At 53.4% G+C, this 16,317-nt stretch overlaps 7 protein-coding genes across 7 annotated transcripts; 4 read left to right on the top strand and 3 right to left on the bottom strand.

Annotated features, from left to right (window-relative positions):
* Positions 1-656: 656 nt before the first annotated feature.
* BJX67DRAFT_363207 (germin family protein) lies at positions 657-1,878 on the top strand. Its single transcript, XM_071030076.1, has one exon. It carries the CDS (start codon positions 789-791, stop codon positions 1,659-1,661), a length of 873 nt encoding a protein of 290 aa, XP_070882515.1. The 5' UTR covers positions 657-788; the 3' UTR covers positions 1,662-1,878.
* A 233-nt stretch (positions 1,879-2,111) lies between these two features.
* On the top strand, positions 2,112-4,570 carry BJX67DRAFT_363206 (uncharacterized protein). Its single transcript, XM_071030075.1, has one exon. It carries the CDS (start codon positions 2,319-2,321, stop codon positions 4,134-4,136), a length of 1,818 nt encoding a protein of 605 aa, XP_070882514.1. The 5' UTR covers positions 2,112-2,318; the 3' UTR covers positions 4,137-4,570.
* A 152-nt stretch (positions 4,571-4,722) lies between these two features.
* On the top strand, positions 4,723-6,372 carry BJX67DRAFT_363205 (pyruvate dehydrogenase (acetyl-transferring) subunit E1 alpha). The gene is made up of 4 exons (XM_071030074.1): positions 4,723-4,912; positions 5,004-5,137; positions 5,202-5,656; positions 5,708-6,372. Exons 1-4 carry the CDS (start codon positions 4,790-4,792, stop codon positions 6,211-6,213), a joined length of 1,218 nt encoding a protein of 405 aa, XP_070882513.1. The 5' UTR covers positions 4,723-4,789; the 3' UTR covers positions 6,214-6,372.
* BJX67DRAFT_363203 (uncharacterized protein) lies at positions 6,373-8,452 on the bottom strand. Its single transcript, XM_071030073.1, has one exon. It carries the CDS (start codon positions 8,264-8,266, stop codon positions 6,515-6,517), a length of 1,752 nt encoding a protein of 583 aa, XP_070882512.1. The 5' UTR covers positions 8,267-8,452; the 3' UTR covers positions 6,373-6,514.
* A 49-nt stretch (positions 8,453-8,501) lies between these two features.
* On the bottom strand, positions 8,502-10,372 carry BJX67DRAFT_363202 (mitochondrial 37S ribosomal protein uS4m). Its single transcript, XM_071030072.1, has 3 exons — positions 10,314-10,372; positions 9,814-10,245; positions 8,502-9,765 (listed from the first exon to the last, which is right to left on the bottom strand). Exons 1-3 carry the CDS (start codon positions 10,347-10,349, stop codon positions 8,836-8,838), a joined length of 1,398 nt encoding a protein of 465 aa, XP_070882511.1. The 5' UTR covers positions 10,350-10,372; the 3' UTR covers positions 8,502-8,835.
* Positions 10,373-10,914: 542 nt separating this feature from the next.
* On the bottom strand, positions 10,915-13,525 carry BJX67DRAFT_252483 (putative DNA repair protein Rad26). The gene is made up of 2 exons (XM_071026253.1): positions 12,950-13,525; positions 10,915-12,883 (listed from the first exon to the last, which is right to left on the bottom strand). Exons 1-2 carry the CDS (start codon positions 13,430-13,432, stop codon positions 11,045-11,047), a joined length of 2,322 nt encoding a protein of 773 aa, XP_070882510.1. The 5' UTR covers positions 13,433-13,525; the 3' UTR covers positions 10,915-11,044.
* A 377-nt stretch (positions 13,526-13,902) lies between these two features.
* Positions 13,903-15,554, top strand: cds1 (phosphatidate cytidylyltransferase). The gene is made up of 4 exons (XM_071026252.1): positions 13,903-14,146; positions 14,209-14,578; positions 14,635-15,428; positions 15,478-15,554. Exons 1-4 carry the CDS (start codon positions 13,997-13,999, stop codon positions 15,514-15,516), a joined length of 1,353 nt encoding a protein of 450 aa, XP_070882509.1. The 5' UTR covers positions 13,903-13,996; the 3' UTR covers positions 15,517-15,554.
* The last annotated feature ends 763 nt before the right edge of the window (positions 15,555-16,317 follow it).

Raw genomic sequence — 16,317 nt, 5'->3', positions numbered from 1 at the left:
ACCATTTGCAAATTCCTGGTTTTGAATCATACGATTCGTCCTTTGGATGGAGTCCTCGCAGCTTCGGCATTCAGCTTGTGGACCGTGCTCGCAGCCCTGTGGACTCATGCCCATGCTCAGCCGCCCCCAGGGCTAAGCCGCGTTCGACTCCATTTTTAGGACTGCCATGGATGGACCCTGGAGGTGATCCTGCAGGGGTTGTTCGGAAGCGACTGAAGCACAACGAGCAGTGCTGGAATATCGTCTATCGGTTCTCAATAAACCGTCCATGAGTACCCAGTTTAAGTCCATATACGAAGTAGTTGGGTAGAGCACAGGTCGCGACCCCAACTGATCTTGTTGTCCTTCTCCGGGCTAAATAGCAGACGACGAGCGCGCCAAGTCAACCTTGGAAACTCTTAGCAGCAGGGCTAGTGCGTTGGCAAACTTCAAGCTCAATCAAAGGCTCGCCGTCCAAGTCTGCGATACTTTGGGGGCCGTCCGCAGCCCTGGATGACAAGCGAAAACGCTTCCCAATTGTTTACTGCGGTGGTCAGAGCTAATCCTGGAAGGATTTCTGCAGAGGTTCTTGTGGTGGCTTGGTAGCCCTAGAATAGACCCCAAAGCATAGCCCGACCAGCTTCACAATGTTGATGATGGATATCAGTTATTTCCGAAATCGTTACACTTGGAAGAGCATATAAAGGGCATCATGGTCGTCAGGTAGACCTCTCATCACCGCAATTTCAACTCATACAAACTATCTATCAGTCTGAATCTGTAATACTACTCTCCGTTTATCATACAACATGCGCTTCAACCAAGTCCTCTCTCTCCCCCTCCTGGCAGGCGTCGCCCTTGCCGTCCCAACAGGGCCCTCCAAATCCATCCGCTCCGACATCGACGCCCGTTCCTCTCCCTCTCCCTCTCCCTCTCCGTCTCCATCCCCGTCGCCCTCCACATACCCCTACCCCAACATCGACTCCGTCCTCCCCCCCGTCGTCCCGGTCAACACCCGCTCCGGCAACCAAGAGCTCATCTCGTCTCTCCTCCTGGCCCCCACACAAGCCGACCGCGTGCAACTCCTCAACCAACCAGGCGACTACATCTTCGACTTCAACGAGTCCACCGCCCCAATGGGCTCCAAATCCTCCGGCCTCGGCGGATCCTCAGTCGCCGCCCACGCAAAGACCATGCCGGCACTCATCGGCAACGGCGCCTCAATGACCCTGGGCTTCCTGGGGCCCTGCGGCATGAACACCGCACACGTGCACAACCGCGCAACAGAGCTCAACGTCGTCGTGCAGGGCCGACTCGTGACAAACTTCGTCCTCGAGAACGGCTCCCCCCCAATCGAAAACACCCTCTCGCAGTACCAGATGGCTGTCTTCCCGCAGGGTGCCATCCACCAGGAATTCAACCCGGATTGCGAGGAGGCCGTCTTCGTGGCCGGGTTCAATAATGCGGACCCGGGGGTTTCGCAGGTTGCGCAGAATTTCTTCAGTCTTCGGGGTGATGTCGTGCAGGCGACGCTGGGGGGTGTTCAGACGCTGAAAGGACAGGATTTGGAGTCGTTCCGGGAAATGATTCCGGCGAATGTGGCGCTGGGGATTGAGGCTTGTCTTGCGAAGTGTGGGATTCCGAAGAATGCGAAGAGGGATTTGGGGGAGCTTTTGCGGTAGATGTGTGGTATTCAAGTGCTGGGTCTCCGTTAGCGCTGGTGTTGGGCTAGACTTCATGGTGATGATAATATCTTTGCAAACTAGATTGATGGGCTCAAGCCTTGACATACTAAAATGAATCTATAGTATTTGAATCAAAATGAGATTAAGAAGCATCGGATATCAAGTTGATGTACTAAGGCCCGAATGCTATCTATGAAAAATTGAACGTCTACAACCAAGAACCCATTAGCATTACTGCCCTAATCCGATGGGCAAAGTATGTCCCAAGATCGCTCCAAAGCACGGACGGCCTCGGGGATTTTTATTAAAGGCACGGCACTTGTGCAACTCCTACGGAAACTTGCTGTGCCTCTCCCCTGTCGCGATGGACGGGATGTACCCGCGCAAAGTCAACTCTAGGACGAATAATATACCACAGACTATACACGCATATCCAGCTCAGGGTCAACCGGCGACAGGTTGTTTACTTCTCAGGGAATGGAATAATATTAATTTAAGCTTCTTGTCGACCCACGGAAGGATCTCCAGAATGCGGGGCTGCGTCTGAGCACTTGCAACCTTCTGGGCAAGAGTCAAAGCGCTCGTACTTTGCTCCAGGCATATGATTTGCTCGTTATTTAGATGTGAAGCTGAATCTTGGGGACCCTCGCTGGAATGGCTTCTGCGATTGAGTCGCTGCCTGCAGAAATCCTCAACGATGTGGCTGACATTCTCGCGTCCGACCACCTCCCCAGCCTGCACGCTTTCTCCCTCGCAAGCAGACGATGCTGTTCCATCACAAACCCCCACCGTTTTCGCAAGATCCATTTCAGCGTCGCCGCAGAAGACCGACTGCAGATAGATATCCTGCACTGGGAGCGCGTCCTTGAGAGCGCTAACGCCTTCCCCTTCGTTCGGCGCCTGAGCGTCGACGGACATCTTCCATCCGAGGAGTTCAATGATCCAGATGACTTGCTTGACCTGGAGGTACGAGACCGGCCGAATAAGCGTCGACGGAGTTTCTCTGGAGAAGATGAATGGACGTTCAAGGGCGCTCAGTATATTAATGTCCTCCAGCTGACGAATAACGAGCCCGACCCCGAGGACGCAAAGGCTATGGAGGCCTGGAAGCCGCTGTCTCAATTTCTTGAAAAATTATCCGGACTCAGGGATCTTTTCTGGCTTACTAGCGTCCAATTCCCACCGTGTCTCCTTGATGTCCTGCATGAGACCCTCCCGAAGTGTCGTCTCCATCTGAAAGCGTTCAAGCTGGGGAGTCTGCGTGACGAACAAAGCGGCCCTGATGATCTCAATCGTCATGAGTACGCTCTCGCAACGTCTCCCTCTCTGACGAGTATTATGTGCACTGCCCAGCGGAATGAGGGCACGGCTATGCGGCTTGCTGCTGGGCATGCCCCGAACTTGAATCAAGTCTGTCTCGTCTATCAAGGAAACCAAATTGCCCACGGCCCAGACCGGTTCAAGGATCAACCATCAACGCCGTCCAGCCTCCATTCCTTGAGCTTGTACGATCCGTCACCCGCCAGCTTAGACGCGTGGAGTTCACATGTCTCATTCTCGAATCTACTAGCCCTCCAAATCGCCACTGTCAACGACACCACCGTCCTGGCCAAAGCCGCCGAGTATCAATTCCCCTCCTTGAAAACACTCATCCTGCGATTGCGGATGGTGGCGTACGAGGAGAGCCTTCAGGAAGCCTTCCGGCTCGATAACGATGCTGCCACTTTCCTCTCGAACCTCCCTCCACTCGAGAATCTTCTGATCGTATCTTACTACGCCAAAGAATCACTCACGGCAGCCCTCCAACACCACGGCCCAACACTAACCAGGCTCGGCCTCATATTCATAAATCGCGGAGACCCCTGGCGGTCCCAAGTCACCCGAGAGCTAATCGACAGCATCAGGGCTCACTGCCCTAATCTCCAAGACCTGACCCTCCGCATCCCCCGCTCAGGGGGCAACACCAAAGAAGTAAACGTCTACCGCTCTCTCGGAAAACTCACACGCCTAAAGCATATCACCCTCGAACTCGACTGCACGGCCTTCAAATTCCCAGCAAGACGAACAACGACACAAGACGGCCCCGATCCAAAACATGTCCTGGTAAACCTCGCCGTCGACGAATCCCTCGTCCGCGCAATCCTCGCCATCATCACAGACTCCTCACTCTCATCCCTCCGATCACTGAAGGTATACACCGAATACGGCCGCATGCCCCTGGACCTGGAGCGCTTCGCGCGGGTGATGAAGAGTATATGGGAGGCATACCGCGTCGCCGACGGGTGGTTCGTGTACAAGCGAGACGGGTGGAAGAAGAAGTGCCACGAGAGTCTAGAGCGCAAGTTGATTCTGAACAAGCACTCGCGGTATGAGACGCATTTCCGCGATCTGTGGCCTGTTAAAGGGAGGAACTGGATGGAGGATTGGGGGAGTTTTCCGTTGGAGGGGGTGGGAGATGGTCCATCTGGGTAGAATGGGGATACGGGGCTTCATTTGTGTGCTGTCATATAAGTCTATTGAGATACCCTCAAAGACGAACATTCACGCGGACAGCAACTGCTCCCTGAAAACGTTATAGCAACCACTTTATACTTCCTCCGCAATTTGCAAGTCCTATCCCGCCTTAAACAGGAGCCATTCGCTTCTGCATACCGAGTACAAGCCACGCGGCTTTAATGCAGGCCTAGACAGAGTCTCTTCCCATCTTGACGAGGTTGCACATATGCTTATGCATATAACTCAGGCATTATCACAACTAGAAGCAGGGAACTCTCTTTTGGTCTCATTTAGCGATGGGCCAGATTTCGAAACCTCGCATACGGTTAGATGCGATTGACGGAGGATAACGAAGCGCGATAGAACCCAGGAAGGGTCCCTTGACAGACTACATTCTGCGTGGCAGATGTGTGAATGGCTAACTTTGCAGTGTTTGCATTGCTCACACCGGCGTCCCAAGCGGAAGGGGCTTATCTAAGCCCATTCCCAAAGCGGTTTAGCGGTGCCGGAAAGTTCCTTCTGTGATTTCCCAACATCTCCGACTGTTGTTGAAAGATAACCCGTTCCCGTCTCCGTCTCACTGTCTCTCACCTCCCCCCCTTCTCAATTGGCCTTGGCTGCTGTCCATCATGTTGTTCAGAACTGCGTGGGCCCGTCAAGCCGCGCCTTTGAGGCGTCAGGCCTTTGCTCCTCTTGCCCGGCGCTCCGTCACCACCGACGCTGCCTCGTCGCATGCTGAAAATATCCCAGAGGTCGGTACCAGCTATCCCGAGCATGAAAATCCTGCGCAATCGGCTTCAAGCACATGGATGTTTCATACTGACATGCAATGTGCCTGGATAGGAAGAGGACAAGCCCTTCACGGTTCGACTTTCCGATGAGAGCTTCGAGACTTACGAGATCGACCCTCCGCCGTACACCCTGGAGGTGACCAAGAAGGAGCTGAAGCAGATGTACTATGACATGGTCGCGGTGAGGTACGGACTAGGCACTTCTTGCATTATCTGGAATTCATCACATGTTAATATACTCGCTCTACAGGCGCATGGAGATGGCCGCCGATCGCCTGTACAAGGAGAAAAAGATCAGAGGTTTCTGCCATCTGTCGACCGGTCAGGAAGCCGTTGCCACCGGTATCGAGCACGCTATCAGCCGCAACGACAAGATTATCACAGCATACCGATGCCACGGTTTCGCTTTAATGCGCGGTGGTACTATTCGCTCGATCATCGGAGAGTTGCTCGGCCGTCGTGAGGGTATCGCCTACGGCAAGGGTGGTTCCATGCACATGTTCGCTCCCAACTTCTATGGTGGTAACGGTATTGTCGGTGCTCAGGTTCCTGTTGGTGCCGGTCTTGCTTTCGCTCAGCAGTACAACGACGAGAAGGCTACCAGTATTATTCTGTACGGTGATGGTGCCTCCAACCAGGGTCAGGTCTTCGAAGCTTTCAACATGGCGAAGTTGTGGAACCTTCCTGCTCTTTTTGGCTGTGAGAGTATGTTTACAGTTCCCTCCCTCTAGCCTCCCAGAAGCTAATGGATTGCAGACAACAAGTACGGTATGGGTACATCTGCCGCTCGTTCCTCCGCCTTGACCGAGTACTACAAGCGCGGCCAGTACATCCCCGGTATCAAGGTCAACGGAATGGACGTCCTCGCCACCAAGGCTGCCGTCCAGTACGGCAAGGAGTACGCTACCTCCGGCAATGGCCCTCTCGTCTTCGAATATGTTACCTACCGTTACGGTGGTCACTCCATGTCTGACCCCGGTACTACCTACCGTAGTCGTGAGGAGATTCAGCGCATGCGCAGCACCCATGACCCCATCGCAGGCCTTAAGCAGAAGATCCTTGACTGGGGTGTCATGGCTGAGGAAGACCTTAAGGCTCTGGACAAGTCTGCCCGAGCATTCGTCGATGAGGAAGTTGCCATTGCTGAGAAGATGCCCATTCCCGAGAACAACTCCCGCATTCTCTTTGAGGATATCTACGTCCGTGGCAGCGAGCCCCGATGGATGAGGGGCCGCACCGTCGATGAGACTTTCTACTACTAGCTCTCCCTTCACAGCTTGTTCCATTATCTTCTCCTTATGCATTGAAACCCGGGAGAAGCGAGTATAGGCGTGCTACAATTATCCACCATGACGTTTACTTTGTAATTTAGCCAAATTTGTCTGCATTGGATCTCCTGTAGGAAATATACTATTGCGAGACTGGCCGGTTCAAGTAACTTCTTGTGTACTGTAGAGTTAATGGGCTGCGACCTTGGGGCAAATCAAGACAGCGAAAGAGGTATCATAAAAACGCAGCTAACAGCAACAAATGAATCAGAAGAAGGACAATCCAAGATGCAAATCAAGTCGGCTCCTGCCTCAACATCTCAAGAATCATCTCTTGCGTCCGCTGCACCGAGTCGAGCTTCTCCTCTAGCACCGCCCGCTCCTTGTCCCATTCTGACCGGAGGTCACCCAGCATTTCCTTTTTCAGTTCTTCCTTTAGCCGGGTGAGTGCTGTGGGGGGGATATTCTGCAGGCCGTCGTCTAGGCCGTTGGGATTCTCCGGACCAGGAACGAGCACTTGTTGGGATGATGATGAGGGGTGTTGCTCCGTCGTTGGTGGTAAAAGGGATGGGGTAGAAGAGGAGTCGAGGTGCTTGTTTAGTTTTCCTAGGGTTTCGAGGACGGCGGCCATCATTGTGTTGTCTGAGGTGGGGTTTGCCGCGGGTGATGATGATGATGGGGAGGGCCTTTGGGCGAACATTGTGTCGAAGCCTGGAGGGAGACGGACGGACGTAGCGGCGGTTTTCGGTGTTGCGAGGGGTTGGGGGGTCTGGGTCTGGATGTGCGTTTGCGGCGTGTGGTTGTGGGTGTGGATGGTGTGGCTCACCATGGGGCTGCTGGTGGTGCTTGATGGTGCTCGCCAGGTGTCGGCGGCCGTTACGGCGGCGTTTGCATTGGGTAAATCCCACTGCCCGTCCGTGGTGATGGTCGTAGAGGCAGGGGTAGTGACAGTCCACTTGCGTTTCCTGGGGCGTCTCGAGTCCCGTTTCTCGATGCGGCGCGCCTCGGCCTCCTCCCAGCGCTGCCATGTCGGGATCCAGGCGTCGACGACGGCACGCCATCGCGGGTTCGAGAGGTCATCTGCCTCGGTGTTGCCCTTGTCGCGCTGTTCCTCTAGGAACTTCATGCGCTGCTTCGTGACGATCTCGACTTTTCGCCGGACCGAGTGCCACGAGTAGGGGTGTTTTTGGCCGCGGGTAAACTCCATGGTGACGGTCATCCACCATTTACAGAGGTTACTGCGGCGGCCGAATTCGGCTGCGTGGCGGTTGCAAATCTCAAATAGAGATACTTCTTCCTTTGTTGTGAGTCGCTTCCCGTGTTTGCGTGGCGTGAGGTTCGTGTTTCCTGGTTGTGCCATATGTGCCATATCTCCAGCATCTTTCCCACCATTTGCACCACCCTCGCCATTGACATCCCCATCGCCCCTCTCAACGCCAACAAGACTATTCCTGCCCGCGTAGTCCGGATCCCCCAATGCATCTGCCCCACTTACGTCCCTCGTCCCCGATGTCGTCTCCCCAGGACTCTCGGACCGATCACTCTCCTCGCTCTCCACCGACTCCACAACTTGCTGCTGCCCCCTTCCCTGAGCTGCCGCGTTCACCAATGCCGGCGGCGGCGCCCTAGACTCAGCAATGACCGAACCCGGCGCTTGCGCATGTTGTTGCTGCTGCTGCTGCTGTTGGTGCTGCGAATGCGGATGTGGATGCGGATGCTGAAGCCTTAGATTCGACGAAATAGTCGGTAGCGACGCATTATGGTTGTGCGAGCGCGGCGTGACCATGCTCGGGAGCCAGCGCATCTGAGACATCTGGTACGACGGCTGCGGGGGCGACTGGCTGTGCGAAGTGTGCGAGGGGGAGGAGTCGAGGTCCATCCTGGCCGCTGCTGCGGAGACGGTGGCGGGGACAGAGACCGACGTCACGTTTGGTGCGGAAGCTGTCGTGTGTGTATGGCCGTGGCCGTGGGCGTGTCCATGACCTCCATGTGTGTGAGTGTGAGCGTGGGCGTGTCCAGGGTTATGGGTGCCCCAGGGATTGAACATCTCCCTCTTCTTCGACTTTTACGTGTCTGCTTGTCGCGTCTGGGACGTTGCGGAGGGTCAGGCAATGGTTAATAGATACCGAGAATATATACACGCTCCAGAGAGCTCGAGTCAAGCGAAAATTGGGCAAGGAGATAGATAAAGATAGTTCTCGATGCTGACCCTGACGGTGTTGAGATGGCGGAGTGAAAAAAATCCCGCAGGTTTTGCAATTTTCAGTGCGGGATGAGCCGGAGGGCGGTTTTTGTGAGGGCGGTGGTGTAATATTACCGTTTGATTGGTCCCGTGAAAAACAGATATTTCATCCTCTTTTGCGACATCCTCTTGAAATGATGGATATCTGAGCTGTGAGCTGAACTCTCCCTGAGACCGTCACGTATAGGACGAATGTTCTGTCATCTAGATTGTAGTTTAATTTACAGGTGCATCCATACATCAGGAGGCTGTTCACAAATGGTCACCCTTGCTAGACCCAACTCGACAAATACAAGAAGATGCGCGCCAGATCCCAGTAATACAGAAAAGGAAGGGAATAGAGTAAAGAGGAGAAAAGGATTATTACAAGGCATCTAGCGTCGTCTCAGGTACCAGTGGTAGGCGCCAGTCGACACGGTCTCAGAGAACGGTGTTGGTACCTCGGAGTATCCGGGTCGAGCAACCGGGTGTCGGAGGTACACTGCGGCGCAGATGTTCTGGTTGACTTCCAGATAACGGGGGATAAAGGCGAATGCGCTCATGTAGTCGCGTGGTCTCCATGGGGTAGCATAGGGCTTGGAGCTGTCGATGGGGTTGTCGCGCATCTGGACAAGTGCGCGCTTCAGCACTTCGAATTCCTCCTCAGTCAGCTCCGATGTGTCCACCTCTTCCTCGGGATTTTCGGCCGCCTTGCGGAAGGCTTCGGTGAGGGCCTCTGTTGGCTTGTTCTCGCTAGCGGCAGCGTCGGTAGCTTCGGCATCTTTGGTATCTTTCGACTCTGAGGCCGCTGGTGAATCGGAGTCCGTCTTCTTAGATTCCTTAGATTCCTTAGGGGCCTTTTCGCCCTTCGTCTCAGCTTTCTTGGCCTTCAGAAGCGTCATGAGTTCGGAAAATTGATCCTCGAGGTTGTCGGTGAGGACAGATTGGGAGGCGCCAGATCGCGACATCACTCGGCGGACGGCTTTCTGGAATCCACGCAGCTCCTGCTTGCGCTTTGCGGGAAGGACATTTTTGTCCTTTGAAATGAGATTTTTAGCCTGAGATAAAAGGCCCTGCAATGTCTTGCGGGTATCGAGCTTTTCAGACTCATTTTCCTTGGGCTCCGCTTCCGGCTCGCTCTCCTTCGACTCCTCCGCGGTGCCCTCCTCGCCCTCCGCCTCCTTCTTTTCTTCAGCCTTTTTTCGCTCAATACGAGCCTCCCGCCGGTCGAACTTGTCTTTCGGCGCACCGGTAGCGAACATCACGCGCTCAGGGTCAACCTGGAACATATCGCCGGGGTTGAGGAGGTAACCAGGGTATCTCATCTAGCATCAGTCAGAAATGTAGTTTATCCAATATAAAACAAACCATACCTTCTTCCCATTAACCGTCACAGCCCCATGCACAACAAACTGCCTCGCCTGTCTCGCGCTGCTCGCAAACAGCGCCCGAAAAATAGCCACGTCTAGCCGACGCTCCAGCGGAGCAAACGTCATCGTGGTATATGGAGTCTCCCGCGTATAATTAGAATCCTTCGACGGAAGCTCAAGACCCGCTCCACGGCCAGCAGCCATCCCCGACCCGTCATCCTCCGCCAGTTTCCAGGGACTCATGGGGACGACGGTGCGCAGGCGGCGCGAGAACATGCGCTCCCATTGACTCTCGCGGACTTGTTCGCCGTGGTATTTTCGCGCCATAGACTTTGCCGTCCATTTTTGCTGGAAGAATGTCCTGTTGCCCACTACGGGGTTGCGGAGACGGGTGAGGTTATACAGGTTGTATTTGCTCCATGATTGTCGGATTTTCTGAGCAGTTAGTTACTTGTGTGTTCCGGGTGACATTGATTCAATGGGTGAGGTTCGAATAAACGTACCACCTGTCTCAGCGGCGTGGTAGCCCTATTCCTCATCCTGGCGAGTCTGGCAGTTGCCTTTGTCTGTTCCTTTCCAAGCCGTGATTTCGCCGGGCCACCCAAAACTTCACCTGCATCACGTGACAGAACAAGCACCTGATATTGCAGCCTCCGTAATCAGGCAGCGAGATCGGCTCTCACTCTCTTATCTCTGATTGGCCAGCAAGTCTCGCTTCTCATTAGCGCCAAATCTGAGGTCACGCCGCCAATCGCCCCTATAAATACCGCGGATCTCCCCGTCCTTTTGAAACTTTTTTCTCTTTTTTTTCTTCATACTTACCTTGTTGAAATTCACTGCGCTCAAGAGGCGGTGGATTACAGATTGGTCCCTGCATTGCACAGCGCGGCGGAATGATCTGTTCAATGGCCTGCGGGTCATTGATCGGCGTATTCTTTGGCACTTTCCACGTTGTGGTCTCATCTCTTTCATCATTTCTTCGCCTCGCGCGGGGGTATGGAGAAGGGGAAATACTCTAGGCTTGGGATAGTTGGTAAACGACGACGGAGCGGATCGCTTGATGCTTCATGTATTCCGTTCTCGCTCCTTGCGTTGTAATAGTTTTCTCTTAAAAAGATGTCATGGGAATTGTATCGTCTCTTCTGGACCTCGTTGTTATATCCATGCTGCAGGGTATATGTGCAATCTAAATCAATCCATGCTAGAATGTAACGCCAAAAGATGCAAGCCTCTCTCACTCTGTCATCTCCGTATCCTCCCATTTTGCATGCGGAAACGCGTCTAGCAAAGCCTCCGCTTCCTGCGGATTTACTGCGTCGTCCAGAATCTCGTGCGCCATTTCCACCGTCTCATCCTCAATGCCGGATTCCAGGACCAATCCTTCGCTAAAGGCGAGTCGCGTCAACACAACTAGGAACTTCTGTTTCCCTCCCGCCACTCGGTATAGCTTCGACTGCAAATCGACTTCTTCGGGGTGCCGTCGAACGACGCTGTAGATCAAACGCATGAGGTTGTTTACCAACGATGCATGCATATCCCTCTCAGGTGGGAAGGAGTAGAGCGCATCTAATTCGTCATGCATGGCCCGGATTAGGCGCGCCAACGCTGTTGGATGCGACGCAATGACCAAGCTGCCATGAGAGCTCGCCGGCACAATCGGATTGAAGGCCACAGTCATTAAAAACGACAACGCTTCCAGTCGCAGGTCGCAAATCTCTGACCGCGTGTACGGAGGCTGTCCCTCATCCGGCTGCGGCGTTTCGCTCAAGAGATTGGCCACGCGGTCGACGATGTAGTTTTCATTCGCGTTCTGGTCTTGTTCGGTCTCTTGGATAGAGCCGAACGAGTCGCCGCGCACACTCGTAATGAGCAGACTCAAGGTCAAGCTGATGTCAGTGATGCGTTGAAAACAGTTCAACATCATCAACACAAAGTCGTAGCGCATATGGCGCCAGAAGTTCTCCAGATCTCGATCCACGCTCAAGCTCCGACAGGCCATCTGATACATCACCCTAAGTGCTTCGGTTGAGTCTACCAGCGGCTCGATCTGGGAGATCGGCGTCTGTCGTAACTGTCCAAAGCTCTGGCGCGACACAGGGGAGTGCTTGAAGCGAGGTATCCCGTTGACATCGCCAGAGTCCTGCAGTAGCGGCAGCAGGCGGTCGATTAGACCCAAGACAGCGGCCTCGTCCAGAGAAAGGACAAATTGCACGATTTCCAGGAACATTGGAATTGGCTGATAGTATTGTTCTTTCAGCGCCCGAGACCACAGTGACATGATGGCGTGAAGATGCTCGACGGCATAGCTTTCCAGATTCAGCCTAGCTGTTTCTTCCAAGAGAATGCTCGACAGCGTTCGCTCCGGCTCCGATGGGAATGCCAACTCGGCCATGACTTCAAGGTCGGGTTTGTTGTGAGGATATGTCCGATGATTAAGGATCCGTTTCACCACCCGCATGCTCTGATGTTCGTCCCGGTATGCCGGCTCTTTGGCGTTGACGTTTTCCACGGCAACGTCCAGCATTGCCTCGTCCAACGACTCCTCAGCAGCTTCGATACCCGGCAGCTCTCCCCGCGGACTCAGACGGAGAGGCGTCGGGCTACCCTGGCTTGTTCTTCTCCTCTTTTTCCCACTTACCGTTGGCGTTGTCCGTTTGGATTTTCCCGACTTGCTAGGAGATGCTGCTAAAATCTCGTCGTCGTCGAAACCATCCCTAAAGGGAAGGACCTTGGTCTTCCTGGGAGTTATAGGTGGTTCTTTCTCTTCCGCTCGTACCTTCACTCTTAATTGGTTCGTTCGTAATGCCTCTTCGGCCAGATCCTGTCTGAGGAATGCATTTTCGGTGGCTAGCATCCTGCCCTCAGCACGGGCGGCATCGGCCTCCTCCCTGTATTTCGCCATCTCCTCAGTTATCACTTTGCGCAAGGTAGCAATCTGCCTCTCGTAATCCTCAATCAGTTTTGCTTGTTTTGACCGAATTATGGCAGCTTCTCCGGCTTTGGTTTCCGCCATGGACTTAGCAGTTGCGAGTTCGGCTTCCAGGCGAGAGTATCGCTCATTTTCCTGTTGGAGCTATTCAAAGACAAAAGAAACTAAGGTTAGCTCATAGTATTTGTATAAGAAACACCTTTATAGTACCTTTTCCGTGAGCTGTGCATATTCCTTGTGCATCGTGGAGTACAAGGAGGGATCCCGTCCGGTCTGCATAGGTTCTTCCTCATCCAATACAATGGTATCATCTGGATAGTGAGATCGTTGCTCGGAAAACGCAATTGCCTGGTTCAGGGCTGCAGGGCTGGGCCCACTGTCAATCACCTCCGCGTCCAGCTCTCCAACATCCAATGCTCCATAATCGCTCGTTAAGCCGGTATGTAGATGCGCAGGTGGTCGTAGCGGAGCAGTCGCATCAGTAGAGGCCCCTGGTCGTCTCACGGCTCCGGTCTGGGAATCTTGATCGACAACATCTCGTGAAGCCCAGTGCGACTGCGTAGGAGCTTCCGGCCGCGTGAGATTCTCGGCCTGTGTAGCGCGAAAGGCATCTTGTTCGAGCTGGAGTAAAGCGTCCGGGGATAGGTCATCGAAGCCGTCGTCGGAAAAGAAGTCATCGTCGATAGCTTCCATGCCCAACGAACGAGATAGCCATGAATAATCGAGGAGGAATTGGTTGAGTTGTTTGAGTTGTTGGGAGTGGTGGAGAAGGGAAATGTTGTTGGGCTCGTGCCTGAAAAAACGGAGGGAAACTCAAGGCTGACGTCGATGGCAGCCGCCTGTGCTTCTGCTTGATCTCACGGACTCACCACCTCCTCCTCTTCCTTGCCTTCCCCCTCTCCTCTCTCGTTCATCGACTCCCTCGCCGCCGATGTCAGGTTGAACGGGGATTTTGTTCTCGTTTCCCACCTTGTCTCGTTGTTCCTTTGGTGCTCGCCTTCGATCATTGCTTTTTCTCCCCGGCATTCGGCTCTCACATGAAATTTTCCTGAGACGACGATCTCGCATCTTTCAGCCTCCTGCATCTCACTCTCTCTCGTTTCCTCCCTTTCCTCCCCTCGCACGCTTGTCCGTCTTCGCCTGGTCGGCGCCATCGATCTGCCCTTTTTCCCTTCGAGACGCTCGAGTTGTCCCTCACCCGCCACTCTCCCCGCGCATCGGACCGACGATCTTCTCCTCGAGTTCTCCTTTTCCGCCATGTCCAAATCACGCCGGAGTGTTCGGTTTCCCCATAGGTCGTCCGATGCTCGTCGATCGAGTATATCGGAAGCCAGCGATGCTGCCTCTGATCAGGGAAGTCCGACCAACAATGCAGTTGTTGACACGCCGACGACAATACCCGAGGAGGTACGTGAAGCCCCCGGCCCCCTTGACATGGGCTGGAGACTTGGTGCTGACAGCGTCTCCAGAAAGCCGAACAGCCTCTATCTGAATACGAGAAGAAAAAGCAGACCTTTATTACGCGCACGATATGGACTTTTGTCATGATTGCCGGTTTCTTCATTGCCATGTTTTCGGGCCACATATACATCATTGGAATCGTGACCGCCGTTCAGATCATCTCGTTCAAGGAAGTCATCGCCATTGCGAACGTGCCGAGCAAGGAGAAGAATATCCGTTTCACCAAGTCGCTGAACTGGTACTTTTTAGCGACCAGCATGTACTTCCTCTACGGAGAAAGCGTCATCTATTATTTTAAGCACATCCTCTTGGTCGACAAGGTGCTGCTGCCACTAGCGACTCATCACCGATTCATCAGCTTTACCCTCTATGTCATGGGTCTGTCCTTCTCCACTATCGTATGCCTACCTCTGTTATTGACTTGGATACGTTAGGCTTTGTATTCTTCGTCGCTTCCCTGCAAAAGGGCCACTACCGATTCCAGTTTACCCAATTCGCCTGGACCCATATGGCCTTATATTTGATCGTCGTTCAGGCGCATTTTGTCATGAATAACATCCTGGAGGGCATGATCTGGTTTTTCCTCCCGGCGTCTCTTGTTATTACGAACGATATCTTTGCCTACGTCTGTGGCATCACATTTGGTCGGACCCAATTGATCCAACTATCACCTAAAAAGACTGTGGAAGGGTTCCTGGGTGCATGGGTCTGCACCATCATCTTCGGCTACTTTATGACCAACATTTTGATGCGCTACAAGTACTTTATCTGTCCCGTCAATGACCTTGGATCAAACGTCTTGACTGGATTGGAGTGTGTACCTAACCCGGTCTTCGTGCCCCAGCCCTTTGAGATTCCAGACTGGACCGGGTTTGGCAGGACGTTCTATCTTGCGCCCATGCAGCTGCATATCCTACTCTTCGCTAGCTTTGCCTCTCTGATTGCTCCGTTTGGCGGGTTTTTTGCATCAGGTCTCAAGCGGACCTTTAAAATCAAGGATTTCGGCGAGTCCATTCCCGGTCACGGTGGCATCACGGACCGAATGGACTGCCAGTTCATCATGGGATTCTTCGCATTTATGTACTACCACAGCTTCATTGCAGTCTATAAGGCGAGCGTTGGGGATATCATTGAAACTGCCATCAATGGGCTCACCGTCGACGAACAGCTCGACGTAGTTCGCGGCCTCGCGAAATACCTGTACAACCAAGGATCCGTCCCCGAATCGGTACGTTGCGCCGTTAGGTTATCCGTACTCTCTTACTGATTGTTCACAGGTTCTGGAGATTCTGAACACGGAGCTCAAACGCCGCTGAGGAAGAGATGATGCGCTCATTCTCCTCTATGGCGCTCGCTTCAATCCGCTTCCCCGGAAACGAGCCACGCAATTTTTATGAGTAGTATTTTATAATCGACCATTCTCCTCCATCTCCGGTTTGCTCGTGTTTCGAAGGTAAACGGGGATTTTTTTGTTCACGGCCATGAGGCCCCTTTTGGATGAGTTCTTGTACATGTGAGGGGAGAGTGCCTCCTCTGCTTCGAGAATGGTGTCTTTTACTATCGCATTGGGTCGGTGTAAAGATATGGCAGGATTCGGCGCATTGTCGACATGTCATGAGTTTGGCAAGCGGATGCTAGTAGTTAGTCCTTGCGGTTCATGTTAAGAGGCGAAGGTATGCGAAGGGATATATAGCCAAGACACCCATGACTTGTTGGTTTCAGCCGCTCGATAAATAGTTCTAAATGCTGTACTGCCAGTGCAGACCTATAGCCCGTCTTTATGTCCTGTTCATCGCACAGATAGAGGCTGAAGCCAGTCTCGACTTCACATTCCCGTTCGACACTCCATCAAGTACGAAGACACAATCCCGTCAAGTCTCCGTCTACACTACCAAACCGGCTCCCTAACCATCACTTGCAAAAAGATCTGCTCCTCCGCCCCATCCGCCTAAACCCAACCCTCTCGAAGAAGACCACGTTCTCATCGAAACATTCCACATAAACCGGCTGCCGGTGTGAGTCGGCCTATAATCGCAGATCCCTATCAGTCGGCCCCAGTCAGAGATAAAAGAGAGGGACGTTCAGATACTCACCAACGCAACACCAACCTCAACAAC

This window comes from Aspergillus lucknowensis (genome assembly GCF_044049455.1).
Source record: "Aspergillus lucknowensis strain CBS 449.75 chromosome Unknown BJX67scaffold_50, whole genome shotgun sequence".
Taxonomy (NCBI): domain Eukaryota; kingdom Fungi; phylum Ascomycota; class Eurotiomycetes; order Eurotiales; family Aspergillaceae; genus Aspergillus; species Aspergillus lucknowensis.
This window is presented reverse-complemented; position numbering and strand designations above follow the sequence as displayed.

Coding starts and splice junctions, on each gene's coding strand:
- BJX67DRAFT_363203 (XM_071030073.1), bottom strand. CDS start 8,266: ATGTTCAATCCCTGGGGCACCCATAACCCTGGACACGCCCACGCTCAC.
- BJX67DRAFT_252483 (XM_071026253.1), bottom strand. CDS start 13,432: ATGGAAGCTATCGACGATGACTTCTTTTCCGACGACGGCTTCGATGAC. Junction 12,884..12,949: donor ATGCACAGCTCACGGAAAAG/GTACTATAAAGG, acceptor GTCTTTGAATAG/CTCCAACAGGAAAATGAGCG.
- BJX67DRAFT_363202 (XM_071030072.1), bottom strand. CDS start 10,349: ATGAGGAATAGGGCTACCACGCCGCTGAGACAGGTG. Junction 10,246..10,313: donor CCACGCCGCTGAGACAGGTG/GTACGTTTATTC, acceptor CTAACTGCTCAG/AAAATCCGACAATCATGGAG. Junction 9,766..9,813: donor TGACGGTTAATGGGAAGAAG/GTATGGTTTGTT, acceptor GACTGATGCTAG/ATGAGATACCCTGGTTACCT.
- BJX67DRAFT_363205 (XM_071030074.1), top strand. CDS start 4,790: ATGTTGTTCAGAACTGCGTGGGCCCGTCAAGCCGCGCCTTTGAGGCGT. Junction 4,913..5,003: donor ATGCTGAAAATATCCCAGAG/GTCGGTACCAGC, acceptor GTGCCTGGATAG/GAAGAGGACAAGCCCTTCAC. Junction 5,657..5,707: donor TGCTCTTTTTGGCTGTGAGA/GTATGTTTACAG, acceptor AATGGATTGCAG/ACAACAAGTACGGTATGGGT.
- BJX67DRAFT_363206 (XM_071030075.1), top strand. CDS start 2,319: ATGGCTTCTGCGATTGAGTCGCTGCCTGCAGAAATCCTCAACGATGTG.
- BJX67DRAFT_363207 (XM_071030076.1), top strand. CDS start 789: ATGCGCTTCAACCAAGTCCTCTCTCTCCCCCTCCTGGCAGGCGTCGCC.
- cds1 (XM_071026252.1), top strand. CDS start 13,997: ATGTCCAAATCACGCCGGAGTGTTCGGTTTCCCCATAGGTCGTCCGAT. Junction 14,147..14,208: donor CGACGACAATACCCGAGGAG/GTACGTGAAGCC, acceptor CAGCGTCTCCAG/AAAGCCGAACAGCCTCTATC. Junction 14,579..14,634: donor CTTTACCCTCTATGTCATGG/GTCTGTCCTTCT, acceptor TGGATACGTTAG/GCTTTGTATTCTTCGTCGCT.